General features: G+C 47.4%; 1 protein-coding gene across 3 annotated transcripts in view; it reads right to left on the bottom strand.

The window, feature by feature from the left end:
• Nucleotides 1-21521, bottom strand: part of PPARA (peroxisome proliferator activated receptor alpha) — a 96403-nt gene that overhangs the window by 17308 nt on the left and 57574 nt on the right. For all 3 annotated transcript variants that reach the window (XM_054469754.2, XM_063663125.1, XM_063663124.1), the window contains 3 exons: nucleotides 12034-12194; nucleotides 8962-9100; nucleotides 7360-7562 (listed from right to left, as the gene is read on the bottom strand). In XM_054469754.2, the coding sequence (XP_054325729.1) occupies nucleotides 7360-7562; nucleotides 8962-9100; nucleotides 12034-12194 (503 nt within the window). The remainder of the gene's footprint in view (nucleotides 1-7359; nucleotides 7563-8961; nucleotides 9101-12033; nucleotides 12195-21521) is intronic.

The raw sequence follows: 21521 nt of genomic DNA, 5'->3' as shown, positions 1-21521 counted from the left end.
TTTGTCTAAAATTCAGTTCTATTCTCAGAGGGTAAAATCTTCCATAACTGAAGCTATTCAAAGACTCTAAAGATAATCCCCAACAATTTGGAGCAATAGGAGAATCTTTGAAATAAACACATGGCATGCCCAATTCCTACTTTCTTCATTTGAACTGTCAGTTCTGATATGTTTGTTAGATTAAAAAGTAGCAGGACGACGTTATTATCACCTTATACGACGTTATTATCACCTTATACTTTCAATTTCTAAAGCCCACATATTCAGCGCTCAAGAATTATTTGGTTGTTTAACTGAACACCACACTCATTTTTTGGAAGGTGCAGTTTGCTTCTTAAGCCCAAAGCAGCTAAGCCTGAGCAACAGTAAGAGTGTGTGTGTGTATGTGTGTGCACGTGTGTGTGAGCATGTGTACACATGTGAGTGTGGGTATACGTGTGAGCATATGCATATATATGTGTGCATGCTTGTATATGTGTGGGTGCATGTGTGTGGGTATGTGTGTGTGGGTGCCTGTGTGTTGGTGCGTGTGCGTGGGTGCATGTGTGTGTGGGTGCGTGTGTGTGTGGGTGCGTGCGTATAAGGTGCATGTGTGTGGGTGCACGTGTGTGGGTGCATGTGTATAAGGTGCGTGTGTGGGTGCGTGTGTATAAGGTGAGGGTGTGTGTGGGTGCGTGTGTATAAGGTGCATGTGTGTGGGTGCGTGTGTATAAGGTGCATGTGTGTGGGTGCATGTGTATAAGGTGAGGGGGTGTGTGTGTGGGTGTGTGTGTGTGGGTGCGTGTGTGTGGGTGCGTGTGTATAAGGTGCATGTGTGTGGGTGCGTGTGTATAAGGTGAGGGTGTGTGTGTGCGTGTGTATAAGGTGAGGGTGTGTGTGGGGGTGCGTGTGTGTGGGTGCGTGTGTATAAGGTGCATGTGTGTGGGTGCATGTCTGTGGGTGCGTGTGGGTGTGTGTGTGTGGGTGCGTGTGTATAAGGTGAGGGTGTGTGTGGGTGCGTGTGTGTGTGGGTGCATGTGTGTGGGTGCGTGTGTGTGTGGGTGCGTGCGTATAAGGTGCATGTGTGTGGGTGCACGTGTGTGGGTGCATGTGTATAAGGTGCGTGTGTGGGTGCGTGTGTATAAGGTGAGGGTGTGTGTGGGTGCGTGTGTGGGTGCGTGTGTGTGTGGGTGCGTGCGTGTGTATAAGGTGCATGTGTGTGGGTGCGTGTGTATAAGGTGCGTGTGTATAAGGTGCGTGTGTATAAGGTGCGTGTGTGTAAGGTGAGGGTGTGTGTGGGTGCATGTGTGTGGGTGCATGTGTGGGTGCATGTGTGTGGGTGCGTGTGTATAAGATGAGGGTGTGTGTATATACATGCATATGTGCAGTGTGTAAGTGCGTGTGTGTATACATCTGTGTGAATGCATGTGTTTGCATGTGTGTGTGTATGCATGCGAGTGTATGGGTGAATGTGGATTTGTGTGTGCCTGGGTGCATGTGTATGAGCATGCATGTGTATGTGTGTGTACACAGGTGTGGGTACATGTGTGAGTGTGTGTGTATCCATGTGTGGGTGCGTGTGTGTGTGCGTGTGTGGGGGTGGAGGTGCATCTGTGTACATGTGTGGGTGCATGTGTGTGTGTGTGTGTACACGTGCATGCATGGATGTGCGAGTGTGTACCCGTGTGAGCATGGATGGTTTGCGTGTGGGTGCATGTGTGTGTCCATGTGCATGTATGGGGGTGGAGGTGCATCTGTGTACACGTGTGGGTGCATGTGTATGTGTGGGTGTGTTTGTGTACACGTGCATGCATGGATGTGTGAGTGTGGGTGCGTGTGCGAGCATGCATGTCGGTGCACGTGTATGTGTGTGTACCTGTGTGTGCACGGATGTGTGTGTGTGCATTTGTGCATCACACAGAAGGCACTGACTCTGCCCAAGCCCCTCAGTCTCATTTTCTGTTGCTTCCTCCAAAGTCTTCTGACGACATTCTCAACCCCTGGCAGGTCAGCATCTTATCTTTTTAGACACTGTTGAAAAGCACCCATTTTTATTGCCTCCCTCAGCCCCCTGGCTAAATCAAGGGGCAGTGAGTTCCCCAGAGGCACCCTGCCCCATCATCAAGGGCCCTGACCATTTTCTGGCCCACGGTTCTGAAATCTCAGGGATTCAAACTGTCCCAGTGTCCAGATGGACACAGACATTCTCCATCCACCCCTCACTCCTTTCCTCGGCTAAACCCCACCTTTCCTCAAGCAATGGCATCTATGCGGCTCCATGCAGCGGCCTCCCCCTGCCCCCGCAGCCTCCTCCGTGCACCCTGGCCGGTTCCAACCCCGACCCGAGCCTCCTGGCTGATTCTAGGCCCCCCACAACTCCCACACCGGTTTCAGGCCCCCCAGCATTCTAGCCTGTTCCAGCTCAGCCATGGGGCTTTGCGTCATCTGAAGGCCATGAGCTGATCTTGACAGAAGAAAGGCTTTGGCCACCTCCAAGAGAAATTCAGTCCCCCACTTATAGCAAACCAGAGGGCTGCTTTAAAATTAAAATCTATCCATCCCCTGTGCTTCCCCATCAAGGCTTTGAACATTTCAGGGTTGCTTTCACCCCAGCAGCCCCTGCAGGGAGGAGGCGAGCCTGCCTTCCCCAGCACACAGCCCACCTTCATTACGGTTCGTGTGAATCCATCAGTTTACTGGCCTGGACAGTTCACTGTGCCGCCTCTCATCCCCAAACAGAAATGAAGTCAGCCGCCGGCCCTGAGGTCAGTGTGCCTTCCTGAGGCTCTGTGGGGCGTGGCTGGGGCTGTGAGGTCACCCAGGCTGGAAACTGATGAAACGAGGACTGGATGTGGGCCACTGGGCAGAGACCAAGGTGAGTGTTTCCAGCCCGATGCTTGGTCTCCCTAACAGATTTCTCGCCCACAGATGGGGTTGCTTTCTGAGATGTGTAAGGGACACAGGCTATGGTCTTCCACTACCCACCGTAGCCACAAAACCAGAGCTCTGCCAAGAGATTCGGGCAGTGTGGCTTGGTGGTGGGCATCCTGCCAACGGGGCCTTTTCCCAGACTAAGCAGAGAGGGTATCCTGCACTTGAAGGAGCCAGCTCTGGAAAGCCCGTCAGCAGGCTAGGCAGGGAGGAGGGGGCCGTGCCTCCAGCGTCCCGTGCGCAGACAAGGACATGGGGTGGGATGCGACCCTGGCTTGGAGCAAACAGCGTGATCAAACACAAAGAGTCACATGACGGTTGGAGGTTGCCTTGAAAACTGGTACCTATGGTGCTCTGGCTTTGTGGGTGTGGATGGAAGAGGGCATCTGACTCTCGGAAGAGTGCCCGGTTCTCTTTTTCTACAGAAAACCAAATTGTGAACCCCAATCCTAGACTATTCATCTATCATTTCTTTCTCTTGTTTTGAGATGGAGTCTCGCTCTGTCGCCCAGGCTGGAGTGCACTGGTGCGATCTCGGCTCACTGCAACCTCCGCCTCCCAGGTTCACGCCATTCTCCTGCCTCAGCCTCCCGAGGAGATGGGAATACAGGCGCACACTGCCATGCCCGGCTAATTTTTTGTATTTTAGTAGAGATGGGGTTTTACCGTGTTGCCCAGGCTGGTCTCGAACTCCTGAACTCAGACAATCCGCCCTCCTCTGCCTCCCAAAGTGCTGGGATTACAGGCATAAGCATAAGAAACCGCGCCTGGCCCTCTTTTTTTTTTTTTTTTTTTTTTGAGATGGAGTCTCACTCTGTCACCCAGGCTGGAGTGCAGTGGTGTGATCTCGGCTCACTGCAACCTCCACCTTCCAGGTTCAAGCAATTCTCCTGTCTCAGCCTCCCGAGTAGTTGGGATTACAGGTGCCAACGACCATTCCTGGCTAATTTTTGTATTTTTAGTAGAGACAGGGTTTTACCATATTGGTCAGGTTGTTCTCCAACTCCTGACCTCAGGTGATCCACCTGCCTCAGCCTCCCAAAGTGCTGGGATTACAGGCATGAGCCACTGCGCCTGGCCTATTATTTATTTCTTTAAGGCCAAAATGCAAACAGATTCCTGCCTGCAAGTTGCTGCATGTGATCCTCAGCTGAGGGTGATGGGGTTCCTAGAGCTTGGTGGTCTCCAAGGGGAGGTGCAGGAGGACTCCAGGAGTCCCATTTGCACCCAATGGTGGGGGCAGGTTGTTAGGAAGAAAGACAACTTAACTCTGCTTTGAATTTTTTTTAGAGAGTCTCGCTCTGTCGCCTAGGCTGGAGTGCAGTGGCGCAATCATGGCTCGCTGCAGCCTTGAACTCCTGGCCTCAAGGCATCCTCCTGCCTCAACCTCCCAAGTCGCGGGGACTATAGGCATGTGCCACCATGCCTGGCTAATGTTTTTATTTTTTGTAGAGATGTGGTCTTGCCACGTTGCCCAGGTTGGTCTTGAACCCCTGGGCTCAAGCCATCCTCCCATCTCAGCTTCCCAAGTACCTGGGACCACAGGCACATGCCACCATGCCCAGCTAGTTGAAAAAAAAAACATTTTTTGTAGAGACGAGGTCTCCTTGTGTTGCCTGGTCTTGAACTCTTGGATTGCCTCAAGTGATCCTCCCGCCTCAGCCTCCCAAAGTGCTGGGATTACAGTGTGAGCCACTGTGCCCAGCCTGCTTTCAATTCTTAAATCCAAGGGAGAAATATAAGCTGGCAAACAAAAGTTTTAGTCATCCCAATTTTGGGCTGTACTAATCATATCCAGGATAGAGACTCGAAGCTAAAAGTTACCTTTTCTTTCACTCTCATAATCCAGGAAAGTTCTAACTGGGACAAGCCTCTGGGGCTGCCTAGCGTGGGTGTCTGCTGGAAACTTCTAAAATGTCTCGGCCTATTTAATTGGAGAATTCACTGAAGAATTAAAGGACTCAGTAAAGAAGAGGTTTGGTTTGTTCATGAAAGTAAGTAGCTTGTGAAATGCTTTATTTTCCTGTGACTAAAATTCCACCTTGTAATTCCCAATAAAGATTGCTTCAAGCTATTTAATACAAATTAAACCTGTTTCATCATGCTCATAGGAAAATGTCAAAGTATCTTCATTCACCAACTGAGGGCTGGCTCTTCTTTGAAGGTAGCTCTGAGATGTGTTTTGTAATGAAGACAAAGGCTTATTTAACTGTTGGGGAGGGGGAAGGAGGACTTAGGCCAGGCAGGCGGGGACGTGGAGGACGAGCCATGAGGGGCAATTTAGCTGCCTCTGAAAAGGTCCAGAGCTACCTTAAAAGACAGGGTTTCTATAACAGGTGGTCCTTTTCCTTTCTTTCTTTTTTTTAGAGACAGAGTCTCACTCTGTTGCCCAGGCTGGAGTGCAGTGGTGCGATCTCAGCTCACTGCAACCTCCAGCTCCCAGGTTCAAGCAATTCTCCTGCCTCAGCCTCTCAAGTAGCTGGGATTACAGGCAACAGCTACCATGCCCAGCTAATTTTTTGTATTTTTAATAGAGATGGGGTTTCACCATGTTGGCCAGGGTGGTCTCAAACTCCTGACCTCAAGTGATCCACCCACCTTGGCCTCCCAAAGTGCTGGGATTACAGGCGTGAGCCACCACGCCCAGCCGCAACTGGCTTTGTCGCCCAGGCTGGAAGTGCAGTGGCACGATCTTGGCTCACTGCAAGCTCCACCTCCTGGGTTCACGCCATTCTCCTGCCTCAGCTTCCCGAGTAGCTGAGACTACAGGCGCCCGCCACCATGCCCGGCTAATTTTTTGTATTTTTAGTGGAGATGGGGTTTCACCGTGTTAGCCAGGATGGTCTCGATCTCCTGACCTCGTGATCCGCCTGCCTTGGCCTCCCAAAGTGCTGGGATGACAGGCGTGAGCCACCTCGCCCAGCTTACAAGTGGCCCTTTCTAAGCCCCAAGATGTTACTGTCTTTTCACTGAAGGCAGAAAAAGAATGTAGGCATGTTTGTCTGAGAGGGAGGGAGTAGTTTTAGAAGAAAGGACCAAGAGCACATTTTGAGTAGGAAGTAAGTGGTTTCATTTTCTAGCCTTATGAAATGGTTCGGCTCTGTGTCCCCACCCAAATCTCATGGTGAACTGTAATCCCCAGTGCTGGAGGTGGGGCCTGGGGGGAGGGACTGGATCATGGGGGTGATCCTTCGTGAATGGTTTAGCACCATCCTCTTGGTGCTACTCTAGTGATAGAGTTCTCACAAGATCTGATGGGTGAAAAGTGTGCAGCACCTCCCGTCTCTTGTTTCTGCTGCTGCCATGTAAGACGCCTACTTCCACTTCACCTTCTGCTATGAGTCAAATTCCCTGAGGCCTCCCCAGAAACAGAAGCTTCCTGTACATACAGCCTGTGGGCCACAAGCCAATTAAACCTCTTTTCTTTATAAATTACCAAGTCTCAGGGATTTCTTTATAGCAGACTAATAAACCTTAAAATAGGGATTTATTTTATTATTCTATTTTTTTTTTTTGAGATAGGGTCTCGAACTGTCACCCAGGCTGGAGTGCAGTGGCATGATCTCAGCTCGCTGTAACCTCTGCCTCCCGGGTTGAAGCAATTCTCATGCCTAAACCACCCGAGTAGCTGGAATTACAGGTGTGTGCCACCCTGCTCAGCTAATTTTTGTATTTTTAGTAGAGATGGGGTTTCTCCATGTTGGCCAGGCTGGTCTCAAACTCCTGGACTTGAGTAATCTGCCCACCTTGGCCTCCCCAGAGTGCCAGGATTACAGGCATGACCCACCTTGCCTGGTCAGTTTTTTTTTTTTTTTTTAATCCAGTTAATGCTGGGTGCCATGACTCACACCTGTAATGCCAGTGCTTTGAGAGGCCGAGGTGGGAAGATCACTTGAGGCCAGGAGTGTGAGACCAGCCTGGGAAACATCTCATCTCTACCAAAAAACAAAAACAAAACAAAACAACAACAACAACAACAAAAATAGCCAGGTGTGGTGGTGCACACCTGTAGTCCCAGCTCCTTGGGAGGCTGAGGCAGGAGGATTGCTTGAGCCTAGGAGTTCAAGGCTGCAGTGAACTATGATTCCGCCACTGCACTCCAGCCTGGGCAACAGACCAAGAACCTATCTCTATTTAAGAAAAAATGCACCTAAGAAATCATCTTAGTACTTGGTAAGCTATTAAGGTTTTTTTAAAGTGTATTAATTACATAGCCAGTATAACAACTTAGTTGCTAAGAGCTTTGAGGTGGCTCCAAGCAAGAAGAAAGGAGTTGTTGTTAAGCTACAGCTCAGAGTCTCAGAATGAACTACTTCCATCTTCGCTGTCCTTTGCTTAACTGTGGGAGAAATATAATTTTCTCAACATTCAACACATGTGTCCTTAATCATCCTCTACGACACTGGTTCCATGTTGCCAACAGAACCCAGAACAGCCGCAAACACCTACTGGATTGTTACTGGCCTTTCCTGAGAGGATGACCCGGGCTTTGACCTTGTTCATGTTGAAGTTCTTCAGGTAGGCCTCGTAGATTCTCTTGGCCAGAGATTTGAGATCTGCAGTTTCAGAATCTTCTATGTCATGTTCGCAGGTAAGAATTTCTGCTTTCAGTTTTGCTTTTTCAGATCTTGGCATTCGTCCAAAACGAATCGCTAGGGTTTGGAGGGGGAAACACAGGCATGAGCAGTGAGGTCATGACTGCTCGGACAGGGCTGGACGAGGGGCTCCCCCAGGACTTAAACCAGGAATGAAAATTCACAGGCAGTTCAGACCCATCCTTGATTACTATTCGGCTTTCCACTATGGAGAGATGAAAAACTCAAACTCTATACACTGTAGACGTTTAAACAGGTGCAGGCTGAAGGTGACACCATCGTTAACAGGTGCAGGCTGAAGGTGACACCATCGTTCGTCTCATTAGTAAGGTGCACACCACCATCAGGTGCATCATCAACCTTTGAGTGAAGGAGGTGAACGGGGCTTCGGGATGAGTTTATATAATAACTGCTTCTTTTTCCAGAAGGTAGACATGCAACTCTTATGAACGACTTACTTTAGTTACATTCACATCACAATTAGCATGTTCTGAAACTATTATATGATTGGCTAGGAGGAAATTCATAATATGGTGAGATGTTTGAGGTGGCACACCCTTCCTATGGACGAGGTGAACATTCTGTCATTTTGGTGCCTTCCGCTTGGTTTTTCGATTCTGTATCAAAGTCTTACCATTGAAGTTTCTAACAGCGAGTCCAATGCACCACTGAATCTCAGCTATTTGAGACTTTTTCTTTTTTTTTGAGACGGAGTCTCACTCCGTCGCCCAGGCTGAAGTGCAGTGGTGCGATCTCAGCTCACTGCAACCTCCTCCTCCCGGGTTCAAGCTATTCTCCTGTCTCAGCCTCCCAAGTAGCTGGGATTACAGGTGTGCACTACCACGCCTAGCTAATTTTTGTATTTTTAGTAGAGACAGGGTTTTGCCATGTTGGTCAGGCTGGTCTCAAACTCCTGACCTCAAGTGATCCACCCGCCTCGGCCTCTAAAGTGCTGGGATTACAGGTGTGAACCACCGCACCTGGGAGACTTTTATTTTCTTTCTTTCTTTCTTTTTTTTTTTTTGAGACGGAATCTCCCTCTGTCGCCCAGGCTGGAGTGCAGTGGCGCAATCTCAGCTCACTGCAACCTCCGCCTCCCGGGTTCAAGCGATTCTTCTGCCTCAGCCTCCCGAGTAGCTGGGACTAGAGGCGTGCACCACCACACCCAGCTAATTTTTGTATTCTTAGTAGAGACGGGGTTTCACCATATTGGCCAGGCTGGTCTCAAACTCCTGACCTGAAGTGATCCACCCACCTCAGCCTCCAAAAGTGCTGGGATTACAGGCGTGAACCACCGCGCCTGGGCAACTTTTATTTTCTTAGGCCACTCTGATTACAAAATGACTTGGGTGTGAAATGTTGAAGCACATTCATCCATAGCTTGGTCTGTTCCCTTGGAGCAAGGAAGGGGAACCGAGGAATGAACTGGGAAAATGTGCGGGGCCACCTTACCTACCGTTGTGTGACATCCCGACAGAAAGGCACTTGTGAAATCGACAATACTGGCATTTGTTTCTGTTCTTTTTCTGGATCTTGCAGCTGCGGTCGCACTTGTCATACACCAGCTTGAGTCGAATCGTTCGCCGAAAGAACCCCTGTGAGGGTAATACACAGTGAATTTAAAGACTGGGCCACTGAGAAACCAATGCACTTGTTTTACTCACCTTTTTTGTTGCTCATTTATTGTTTCTTTTTAAATGAACAAAATTTACAGAAAAGTTATTCTAGGCCAGGCGTGGTGATCACGCCTGTAATCCCAGCACTTTGGGAGGCCGAGGCGGGTGGATCACCTGAGGTCAGGAGTTCGAGACCAGCCTAGCCAACATGGTGAAACCCTGTCTCTACTAAAAATACAAAAATTAGCCGGGCGTGGTGGTGTAAGTCTGTAGTCCCAGCTACTCGGGAGGCTGAGGCAGGAGAAACACTTGAACCTGGGAGGCAGAGGTTGCAGTGAGCTGAGATTGTGCCACTGCACTCTATCTAGCCTGCGCGACAGAGTGAGACTCCATCTCAAAAAAAAAAAAAAAAAGAAAAAGAAAAAGGAAAGAAATAGTTCTTCTAAGAAGTCTGAAATGTTTAGGACAAATACAGAACTTTAAATGTCGTTACATTTAATGTGAAAAACAATAAAATGAGGCAGCATTCAAAGTCATTTCAAAATGCCCTCATCTGACTTGGGAAAACACAATTATAGTTTTCCAAAGAGTTACTCAGCCTTGTTACAATGTATATGAATGTAACTATCCCCAGCATTGTGACATTTCCATATTTGTGACTAAAGACTTTCTAAGAATTTTTGTAAGAGTATATTAACTCCCTCAAAGACAAAAATTGTAATAAAAGGAAGCCAGCTGTTTGTAAACAATTTTCTTGCTTTGTAAAAGCATCTTAAATTCTACCCAGCAAGAAACAATGTTACTAAATAGTCCATAAAAAACAAAACTAAATGAGTAATCAATCATGGCCCTAAGGAAAAGGCCACTTTATAAGGAGCTTTTTCAAAGGTATGTGGTTAGAAAACTTGCGAAGGAGTTCATTTTTGCTTTGGGTTCTTTTTTCTCTTTGCTTTTAAGTCATTCTTCTATATTTTTGCCACAGTGGGTCTGCTTGGCCCGCGGGAGAGGGACAGCAGGGGAAGGTGAGGGGCAGGCTGACGTCTTCACAATGTCCTTACCTAGGGTTGCACAGTGGGGAGGCTGAGGAACGCATGGGGTTAGGATGGGAAGGGTGGGGAGACAGGCTTCTAGACGGCAGAGTGCCACAGTGTCCTGGCTGTGAGGTGCTCCCTGTGGCCCAGGCCTCTGAGGCCAGGCCTGGCTCGGGGCAGAATGCTGGTGTTCCAAGATCGTACATTGTGCCAGAAAGGCGGTGGCATTTTCCAAGTTAGTGAACACCTGCAGCGTGCACCGTGAGAAGGGATTTCTGATTCAAACCAAACATTCAGATGATGGTCTCCCACATATCACGTACATAAGGCGCCAGACTTGAGCACGTCTGTGCAACCCTAAAGGGACGCTGCTGCAGGAACTCTCCTCATCACCACGCTGGCAAACACGGAAGGGCCACCAGTCCAGCTGGCAGCATGCGGGACAACAGGGCCTGCCTTCATGCACACCTGGCCTGGGTCACATCTGTTTAGGGCAGGCTGAGCCAGCAGGAGGATGAAGATGCACAGGGGGTTCCTGTGGCTTGAATCAGGTGGAGAAGCCCCTGATGTGCAGGAAGGAACTGCCGGGGGGCAGGAGCAGCCAGTCTCTGGTTCCAGTCCCTGCTGCTGGGGGCTGTGGGACCCTAAGCAAGATACTCTGTATCTCTGATGGCCAACTTCCCCGGCAGGAGCATGAGAACACCTGCCCCACCTGGCCTTCAGGGAAGGTCCAGAGATCAACGGTAACGGCTCTCTGTCTTGTATTCGAATGAAGTGATGTTCTTAATGTGGCTTCTTTTCTTTTCTCTCTCTTTTTTTTTTTTTTTTGAGACGAAGTTTTACTCTTGTCGCCTAGGCTGGAGTGCAATGGCTCGATCTCAGCTCACTGCAACATCCACTTCCTGGGTTCAAGCAATTCTCCTGCTTCAGCCTCCCAAGTAGCTGGGATTACAGGCACCCGCCACCACACCTGGCTAATTTTTGTATTTTTAGTAGAGACAGGGTTTCGCCATGTTGGCCAGGCTGGTCTTGAACTCCTGACCTCAGGTGATCCAGCTGCCTCGGCCTCCCAAAGTGCTGGGATTACAGGCATAAGCCACCGCACCCGGTCCAATGTGGCTTATTTTCTTTTAAAGAACACACTTCTCTAAGTATTTACAAAGCACAGAGGAACCATTTGTCCTAGACTCTCTAAAGCAGCAATCCCCAAACTTTTTGGCACCAGGGACCGGTTTCATGGAAGACAATTTTTCCACAGATGGGGGTAGGGAGGGATGGTTTCAGGATGAAACTGTTCCACCTCGGAACATCAAGTATTAGATTCTCATAAGGGGCGTACAAGCTAGATTCCTCAAATATGCAGTTCACAACAGGGCTTACGCTCTCAGGGTTTCTGTGCTATAAAGAGATGCTAATCTATCACTGAGGTCAGTTTCCTTTTCTTTTTCTTTCTTTCTTTCTTTTTTTTTTTTTTAAGATGGAGTCTCACTCTTGTTGCCCAGGCTGGAGTGCAGTGGCACAATCTTGGCTCACTGCAACCTCTGGCTCCTGGGTTCAAGCGATTCTCCTGTCTTTGCCTCTTGAGTAGCTGGGATTACAGGCGCCCACCACCACGCCTGGCTAATTTTTTTTGTATTTTTAGTAGAGACAGGGTTTCATCATGTTGGCCAGGCTGGTCTCGAACTCCTGATCTCAGGTGATCCACCCATCTCGGTCTCCTAAAGTGCTGGAATTAAAGGCGTGAGATATCGCGCCTGGCCTGAAGTCAGTTTCTTATCCGGGACTTTCTGCAATCTCTCAGTAATGACTGCCATTTGCTATAAAAGTAACCATAAGTAGTTGATGGTGGCAGCCACCGGCCCTGCTCCAGCTCCCCTCTACCTTGCAGCCTTCACACGCGTGGACTCCGTAATGGTAGCCTGAGGCCTTGTCCCCGCAGATTCTACATTCGATGTTCAATGCTCCACTGGGGGACTCGTCCACGCTGCCGGGGACCACAGGATAAGTCACCGAGGAGGGGCTCGAAGCTGGTGAAAGCGTGTCTGGGGGAAAAAGAGGAGAGACGGATGAATAGTCCAGGCATCACTATCCTGTGTCTGAACCGGGTCTATGAGGATGTGATTTCGCATATGAGGCATCTACTGCTGAGGCATAAACCTCAGAACACCCATGCAGGGCCGGGCCCTGCCTCTGGGTCACACCCTCTTGCACTCCTACAGCTGCCATTGTGCTGTGCTCCCAAAGCCAGCATGCTCGCTCTCTCTGCTGCTGAGCTGACCCCGAGTTCCAGACCCACACACCTCAGATCACACATCCCTGGACCCGCACATCTCCGCCCCACATATCTCCGGGCCTGCGCGTCTCCCATCCACACATCCCGCCCCGCACATCTCATTCCCACATCTTCGATCTGAGCATCTCCGATCCGCGCATCTCCACTCCGCGCATCTCCGGACCTGCACATCTCCGATCCACACATCTTCAGATTCGCACATCTTTGGAACCGCACATCTCTGGACCCACGCATCTCTGGACCCGCGCGTCTCTAGACCCGTGGATCTCCGGACCCGGGCATCTCCGATAAGCTCATCTCTGCTCTGCACATCTCCAGACCCGCACATCTCCGGACCCCCGCATCTCTGGACCCCCGCATCTCCTGACCCCACAACATCTCCTGATCCGCACATCTCCGCTCGGCACATTTCCGGACCCGCGCATCTCCGATTCGCCCATCTCCTGATGTGCGCATCTCCGGACCCGCGCATCTCCTAGCCCTCCACATCTCCGATCCGCACATCTCGGGACTGGCACTTCTCCTGATCCGCACATCTCCGGACCCCCACATCTCCGATCTGCACCTCTGGGTACCCGCACATCTCCGGACCCACACATCGGACCCGCACATCTCGGGCCTGCACATCTCCGCTGCACACATCTCCAGACCTGCACATCTATGGGCCCGCGCCTTGCCATCCCGCCGCATACCTCACCCTGCAGGACTCCCCATGCCCCCGCGCTGACAGTGCCACACAGAACTCGTTTTGTTTGCTTCCTTCCTTCCAGTTCTTCCGCAATTGTTAACTCAGTAAATGGCACCAGAATACAGTATAAAAATCTGTGTGGGTAACAGCAAATGCACAATCCGTGAAAGAGAAAATATAAGTTGAAATCTATGAAAGCTAATGAAATCTTCTGCTCTGCAAAAGACATTGCTAAGAAAATTAAAGACAAGCCACAGACTGGGAGAAAATATTTTCAATACACATGTGGTAATATACAAAGAGGTCTTAAAACAAACAACTGAATTGAAAAATGGGGGCCAGGCGCGGTGGCTCACGCCTGTAATCCCAGCACTTTGGGAGGCCGGGGCAAGCGGATCACGAGGTCAGGACATCGAGACCATCCTGGCTAACACGGTGAAACCCCGTCTCTACTAAAAATACAAAAAAATTAGCCGGGCGTGGTGGTGGGCGCCTGTAGTCCCAGCTACGAGGGAGGCTGAGGCAGGAGAATGGCGTGAACCCGGGAGACGGAGCTTGCAGTGAGTTGAGATCGCGCCACTGCACTCCAGCCTGAGCGACAGAGTGAGACTTCATCTCAAAAAAACAAAAAAAAGAAAAGAAAAGAAAAGAAAAAATTAGCGCGCCATGGTGGTGTGCGCCTGTAGTCCCAGCTACTTGGGAGGCTGAGGCAGGGGAATCGCTTGAACCCGGGAGGCAAAGGTTATAGTGAGCTGAGATCGCGCCACTGCACTCCAGCCTGGCAACAGAGCAAGACTCTGTCTCAAAAGGAATAAAAAAAAAAAAAGAAAATGGGCAAAAGATCTGAACATCTGAACAGTCACTTCAGCAAGGATGATATACAGATGGCAAGTAAGCATATGAAACCATGCTCAGCATGATATGTCATCGGGGCACTGAGAATGAGAACAACAATGTGGTGTCACCACACACCTGCTAGGATGACTAAAATCCACAAAACTGACGTCATCAAATCTGGTGAGGATGTGGAGGAACAGGAACCCCCATTCATTGCTGTTGGGAATGCAACATGAGACAGCCCCCTTGGAGGACATTCTGGCAGTTTCTGACAAAGCAAAGCAGTTTTACTGTATGACGGAATCACAATCTTAGGTATTTGTCCAACTGATTTGAAAACTTCTGTCCACACAAAACCTACACATGTTTACAGCAGCTTTATTCTTTTTCTTTTTGGGACAGAGTCTCATTGTGTCACCCAGGCTGGAGTGCAGTGGCACGATCTCAGCTCACTGCAACCTCTGCCTCCAGGTTGAAGTGATTCTCCTGCCTCAGCCTTCCAAGTAGCTGGGATTACAGGTGCCCATTACCATGCCCGGCTAATTTTTGTATTTTTAGTAGAGACAGCATTTCACCATGTTGGCCAGGCTGGTCTCAAACTCCTGACCTCAAGTGATCTGCCCACCTTGGCCTCCCAAAGTGCTGGGATTACAGATGTGAGCCACTGCGCGTGGCCAGCTTTATTCTTAATTGCCAAAAATTGGAAGCAACCAAGATGCCCTTAGATAGGTGAATAGATATACAAACTGTGGTACAAACAGACAGTGGGAACTCATTCAGTGTAAAAAGAAATGAGATATCAAGCCATGGAAAGACATGGATGACTCTTAAATGCATATTGCTATGAAAGAAGCCAGTCTGAAAAGGCTACATACTATATGATTTCAAATTCATGGCATTCTGGAAAAGACAAAATTATAGCAATGGTAAAAAGAACCATTTCTGGGCTGGCTGGGGGTGCAAAAGGCAGGGTTGAATAGGTGAAGCATGGGGTTTTTTGATGTGGTGAAACTATTCCTATGAAAATGTAACAGTGGTCTGGGCACGGTGGCTCATGCCTGTCATCCCAGCACTTTGGGAGGCCGAGGCCGGCAGATCACTTGAGCTCAGGAGTTTGAGACCAGCCTGGGCAACATGGTGAAACCCTATCTTTACAAAAAATACAAAAATTTGCTGGGCGTGACGGTGTGCACCTGTAATCCCAGCTACTTGGGAGGCTGAGGTGGGAGGATCACCTGAGCCCTGGGAGGCTGAGGCTACAGTGAGCTGAGATTATGCTGCCACTGTACTCCAGCCTGGGTGTCACAGTGAGACCACCATCAAAGGAGAGGAGAGGAGACAAGAGGAGAGGAGAGGAGATGAGAGGAGAGGAGAGGAGAGGAGAGGAGAGGAGAGGAGAGGAGAGGAGAGGAGAGGAGAGGAGAGGAGAGGGAAAGAGAAAGAAAGGAAAGGAAAGAGAGAGACTGGGTGTGGTGGCTCACGCCTGTAATCCCAACACTTTGGGAGGCTGAGGTGGGTGGATCACGAGGTCAGGAGTTCGAGACCAGCCTGGCCCACATAGTGAAATATCGTCTTTTGTATTTTGTAAAAATACAAAAAATTAGTCAGGGGTGGTGGTGCATGCCTGTAGTCCCAGCTACTCGGGAAGCTGAGGCAGCAGAATGGCTTGAACCCAGGAGATGGAGGTTGCAGTGAGCCGAGATTGCGCCACTGCACTCCAGCCTGGGTGACAGAGCAAGACAAGAAGGCAAGAAAGCAAGAAAGAGAGAGAAGGAAAATGTAGTGGTGGATACATGACACTATGCATTTGTGAAAACCCACAGAACTTTATAGTTCAGATTGAACCTAATGTGTACAAATAAAACAAAAATAACTTAGGAGGTTGGAGGATCCCAGGGTGAAATGCAGAATGTAACAAAACAATCTAACTGTGCTACGAATGTAGGAAACAATCTCAGGGAAAAAAGCGGGGGCAGGTGCGGAAAGGCGCTGTACCGAATAATTTGGAATGATTGGAATCTGTAAGACTAAAGGCAAAAGGATCTGCCCATAAACACTGTGCTCTAGCTGATGAAGTTTTTTTCCCACAGGGTGTGGGTTAACAATTCTGATGCCACTGTACAGGTATACTGAAAATGAACAATGAATTCAAGGAATGGTGAAGTTGAAGACAGGCAAGTGGAGGAGGCTAGAACAATCCTTCTGGTAACAGATGAGGGCTGGAGACATCAGCACACACTCATGTTTGGGTTAATACAGCTACAGATGGCCACAGACAGAAATGCCGATAGATTCCTGTATATACATAGGTTAGTATGTATACATATATGTATTTGCTCTGTCAACTGAGAGCCTAAAAAAGGGATACTTCAGCAGCAACCTGAAATGATGATAGTGAACGCTGCCTGTGACCCACATGGAGCTGGATATAGTCCTGTTCTCGCCTCCTACAGTGGAAGATCGCTGAAGTCATGGGGCATCAGGTAAAGAGCTCAAAGTGGTTTTGCCTCAGCAGTGGGGCAGTTATCTCTAAAATAAACACTGTGATGGTCTCATCTAATGAAGCTGAAAAACAGGACCTGAAAGGATCAAACATTTTCCAAGTAACTTAATTGCATCTCAGAACAAAGTTCAGGAATATTTACAGGAAATCAAAAATATCCATCACCCAATAAAATTCCCAACATATGACATCCAATGAAAACAATTGGCTGGGCACAGTGGCTCATGGCTGTAATCCTAGCACTTTGGGAGGCCAAGGTGGGCGGATCACTTGAGGTCAAGAGTTCAAAACCAGCTTGGCCATCATAGAGAAACACCGTCTCTGCTAAAAACACAAAAAATTATCTGGGCATGGTGGTGAGCACCTGTAATCCCAGCTACTTGGGAGGTTGAGGCAGGAGAATCACTTGAACCCAGGAGGTGGAGGTTGCAATGAGCTGAGATTGTGCCATCGCACTCCAGCCTGGGTGAGAGAGCAAGACTCCATCTCCAAAAAAAAAAAAAAAGAAAAAAAATTACAGGACACATGAAGAATCAGAAAAATATGACCCATGACAAGGAGAAAAATAACTGAATAGAAAGGGACTCAGAAGTGACACAGATGATAGAAATTGTGGCTAAGAGTTGTTTTCTTTTTTTTTTGAGATGGAGGTTTGCTCTTGTTGCCCAGGCTGGAGTGCGATGGTGTGATCTCAGCTCACCTCAACCTCTGCCTCCCGGGTTCAAGCAATTCTCCTGCCTCAGCCTCCTGAGTAGCTAGGATTACAGGCATGTGCCACTGTGCCTGGCTAATTTTGTATTTTTTGTAGAGACGGGGTTTCTCCATGTTGGTCAGGCTGGTCTCGAACTCCCGACCTCAGATGATTTCCCAATCTTGGCCTCAAGACATTTCTAAAAAGTTATTCTGGGCTGGGTACAGTGGTTCATGCCTGTAATCCCAACACGTTGGGAGGCCAAGGCAGGAGGATTGTTTGAACCCAGGAGTTTGAGACCAGTCTGGGCAACAAAGTGAGACCCCTGTCTCTTCAAAAAATTTAAAAATTAGCCAGGTGTGGTGGTGGTGTGTGCCTGTGGTCCCAGCTACATAGGAGGCTGAGGTGGGAGGATTCCTTGAGACCAGGAGGTTGGGGCTGCAGTGAGCTGTGATCATGCCACTGCACTCCAGCCTGGGCAACAAAGTGAGACCCTGTCTCTAAAACAAAACAGCAAAGAAAGTTATTCTGACCATATTCTAAATGTTTAAGAAGCTGAGTGAAAGACTGGACATGTTATATAGATACATGGGTGAAAACAACCAAATCATGCTTCTAGTTATGAAAACTACAATATCTAATACACTGGATAGGATTAGGAGCAGATTAGATATTGCAGAAGAAAAAATTAGTAAATTTGAAGAAGTAGCAATAGAAAGTGTCCAAAATGAAACACAGAAACAAGACTTAAAAAAAGAACTTAGCATTAGTGAACTGTATGACAACTTCAAGTGGCCTAATGTATGTATAATTGGAACTCCCAAAGGTAGACAGAGAAGGACAAAAAAGTTTGAAGAAATAATGGCCTAACCTTCTGAATTTGATGAAAATAATAAGTGCATTGATCCCAGATGCTCAATGAACCTCAAGCACAAGAAGCATAAAGGAAGAAATCATCAAATGGTTCAGAATTGGTGAGAAAGAAAAAAATTTAGAAGCAGCCAGATATATAAAAAGATAAAAGATAACAAGCAGTTGGCAAGCATGTAGAGAAAAAAGAACCCATGTCCACTGTTGGTAGTATTGTGAATTAGAATAGCATTATGGAAAATAAGTATGGAGGTTCCTCAAAAAAACAAAAATAGCACTACATATGATCCAGCAATCCCACTTCTGGGTTTATATCCAAAGAGATTGGAAGCAGGATGCTGAAGAGACGTCTACACTTCCATGTTTACTGTGGCACTATACACAGTAGCCTGATGTGGAATCATCCTAAATGATCATTAACGAATGAAGAGATAAAGAAATGTGATACACACACACACACACACATACACACACACGAATACTATTCAGCCTTAAAAAAGAAGGAATTCCATTTGCAACAACATGGGTAAATCTGGAAGGTATTAAGCTAAGTAAAATAAGCCAGGCACAGAAACACAAATACCATGTGATCTCATATGTGAAATCTAAAAAGGTCAAACTCATAGCAGTAGAGAGTGGAATGGTGGTTATCAGGGGCTGAGGTTGAGGGAGGGAATGGGGAGATGTTGGTCAAAAGGAACAAAGTTTTAGTTAGGAAGAATAAGATTTAGTGATCTCCTACCCACTATGGTGACCATAATTAACAATGATGTATTGTGTATTTCAAAATTGCTCAAGGAATAGACTTTTTTTTTTTTTTTTTTTTTTTTGAGATGGAGTCTTGCTCTGTTGCCCAGGCTGGAGTGAAGTAGCGTGATCTTGGCTCACTGCAGCTTCTGCCTCTTGGTTTCAAGTGATTCTCCTGCCTCAGCCTCAAGTAGCTAGGACTACAGGCGTGTACCACCACGCCTGGCTGATTTTTGTGTTTTTAGTAGGGACGGGGGTTTCACCGCGTTGGCCAGGCTAGTCTTGAACTCCTGACCTCAAGTGATCCACTTGCCTCGGCCTCCCAAAGTGCTGGGATTGGGCCTGGCCTCAAGGAGCAGCCTTTACATGTTCTCACCACACACAAAAAATGTTAAGTGTGTGAGGTGGTGGATATGTTCACTAGCTTGATTTACACATTCCACAATGTAAACATAGACCAAAACATCACATTGTGCTCCATAAAAATACAATTATTATTTGTCAATTAAAAATTAAACTAAAATTAATAAATAAAGTTAAAGCAACCAGATAAAGAGGACATATAACATGTAGAGAAAAAATAAGGATGACACCAAGTTTCTTTTAGAAACGATGTAAGCCAGAAGACAGTGGGGACGGGCACAGTGGCTCACACTTGTAATCCCTGTAATCCCAACACTTCGGGAGGTAGAGGTAGGAGGATTGCTTGAGGCCAGGAGTTCGAGGGGAGCCTGGTCAACATAGTGAGTCTCCACCTCTACAAAAAATTTTAAAAATTGGCTGGGCATGGTGGTATACACCTCTAGTCCTAGTTCCTCAGGAGGCTGAGGCAGGACGATTGCTTGAGCCCAGGTGTTTGAGACTGCAATGAGCTACGATGGCACTACCACATTCCAGCCTCAGCATCAGCGCAAGACCCTGTCTCTAAAAATAATAATAATAATAATAATAATAATAATAATAATAAATTAATTAAAAACAAGAAGATAGTAGGAACATCTTAAAAGCATTTAAAGAAAAAAAGTGGCCAGGCTCGGTGGCTCATGCCTGTAATCCTAGCACTTTGGGAGGCCGAGGTGGGCGGATCATGAGGTCAGGAGATTGAGACCATCCTGGCTAACATGGTGAAACCCCGTCTCTACTAAAAAATACAAAAAAATTAGCTCGGTGTGGTGGTGGGCGCCTGTAGTCCCAGCTACTTGGGAGGCTAGGGCAGGAGAATGGTGTGAACCTGGGAGGTGGAGCGTGCAGTGAGCCAAGATGGCACCACTGCACTCCAGCCTGGGTGATAGAGCGAGACTCTGTCTCAAAAAAAAAAAAAAAAAAAAAAAAGCCAATGTAGAATCACATACTTTTTTCTTTTTCTTTTTCTTTTTTTTTGCAGGGGGATGGAGTTTTGCTCTGTCACCCAGGCTGGAGTGCAGTGGCGTGATCTTGGCTCACTGCAACCTCTGCCTCCTGGTTTCAAGCAATTCTCCTGTCTCAGCCTCCCAAGTAGCTGGGACTATAGGCATGAGCCACCATGCCCAGCTAATTTTTGTATTTTTAGTAGAGACAGGGTTTCACCTTATTGGTCAGACTGGTCTTGAACTCTGGACCTCAGGTGATCCACCCGCCTCGGCCTCCCAAAGTGCTGGGATTACAGGCATGAACCACTGTGCCTGGCCCTTTGAATCATATACTTTCTAGAATGAAGGTTATATGAAGACTTTTTCAGACATACAAAAGCTAGTAATTCGTTACCAGTAGAGCCATATTACAGGTAATATCATAGGAAGTCTTTCAGGCAGGAGGAAAATGATAGCAGATGGAAATCTGGATTTATACAAAGGTATATAGCACTAAAAAAGGTAATTATGTGGGTAAATGTAAAAAACTTTTCTTACTACTATCTTAAAAATATAACCAGCTGTCTATGTAAAACAATAACATATTGTAATATTTATATTGTAGGTAAATAAATAAAATTATGTGAAACATTACCACAAATGCATGAAGGGAAAAATGAAAGTATACTGTCATAAAGTTCTTATAATATCTGTAAGATAGAATGATACCACTGGAAGGTAGACTGGGAGACATTAGAGAGATGCACCATAAACCCTAAAGCAGCTACTAAAATAACACCAGAAGGTGTTTTAAATAATAAACCAACAAAGGAGATAAAGTGGAATCTTAAAAATGACTCAATTAGGCCAGGTGCGGTGGCTTACACCTATAATCCCAGCACTTTGGGAGGCCGAGGCAGACAGATCACAAGGTCAGGAGTTTGAGACCAGCCTGACCAACATGATGAAACCCCGTCTCTACTAAAAATACAAAAAAAAAAAATTAGCCAGGCGTGGTGGTGCTCGCCTGTAATCCTAGCTACTCAGGAGGATGAGGCAGGAGAATTGCTTGAACCCGGGAGGCAGAGGTTGCAGTGAACCGAGATAGCACCATTGCACTTCAGCCTGGAGACAGAGAGAGACTGTGTCTCAAAAAACAAAATTAAACGAAACAAAACAAAACAAAACAAAACAAAAAAGACTCAATTAATTCAAGAGAAGGCATAAAAAGAGGAAAAGGGAACAAAACAAAGATGTACCAAAGAGAACAAATTGCAAGATAATAGATTTAAGTCAAACCATAATATAAAGACACAAACCAGTTAAAAGAAAAAGAATGGGAAAAGATATACCATGTTAACACCAATCAAAAGAAAGCTGCAGTGGCTACATCAATATCAGACAAAGTAGTG

This window comes from Pongo pygmaeus, chromosome 23, assembly GCF_028885625.2.
Source record: "Pongo pygmaeus isolate AG05252 chromosome 23, NHGRI_mPonPyg2-v2.0_pri, whole genome shotgun sequence".
Taxonomy (NCBI): Eukaryota; Metazoa; Chordata; class Mammalia; order Primates; family Hominidae; genus Pongo; species Pongo pygmaeus.
Note: the sequence above shows the minus strand (reverse complement) of the source record. Positions and strands in the feature narration are given on the sequence as shown.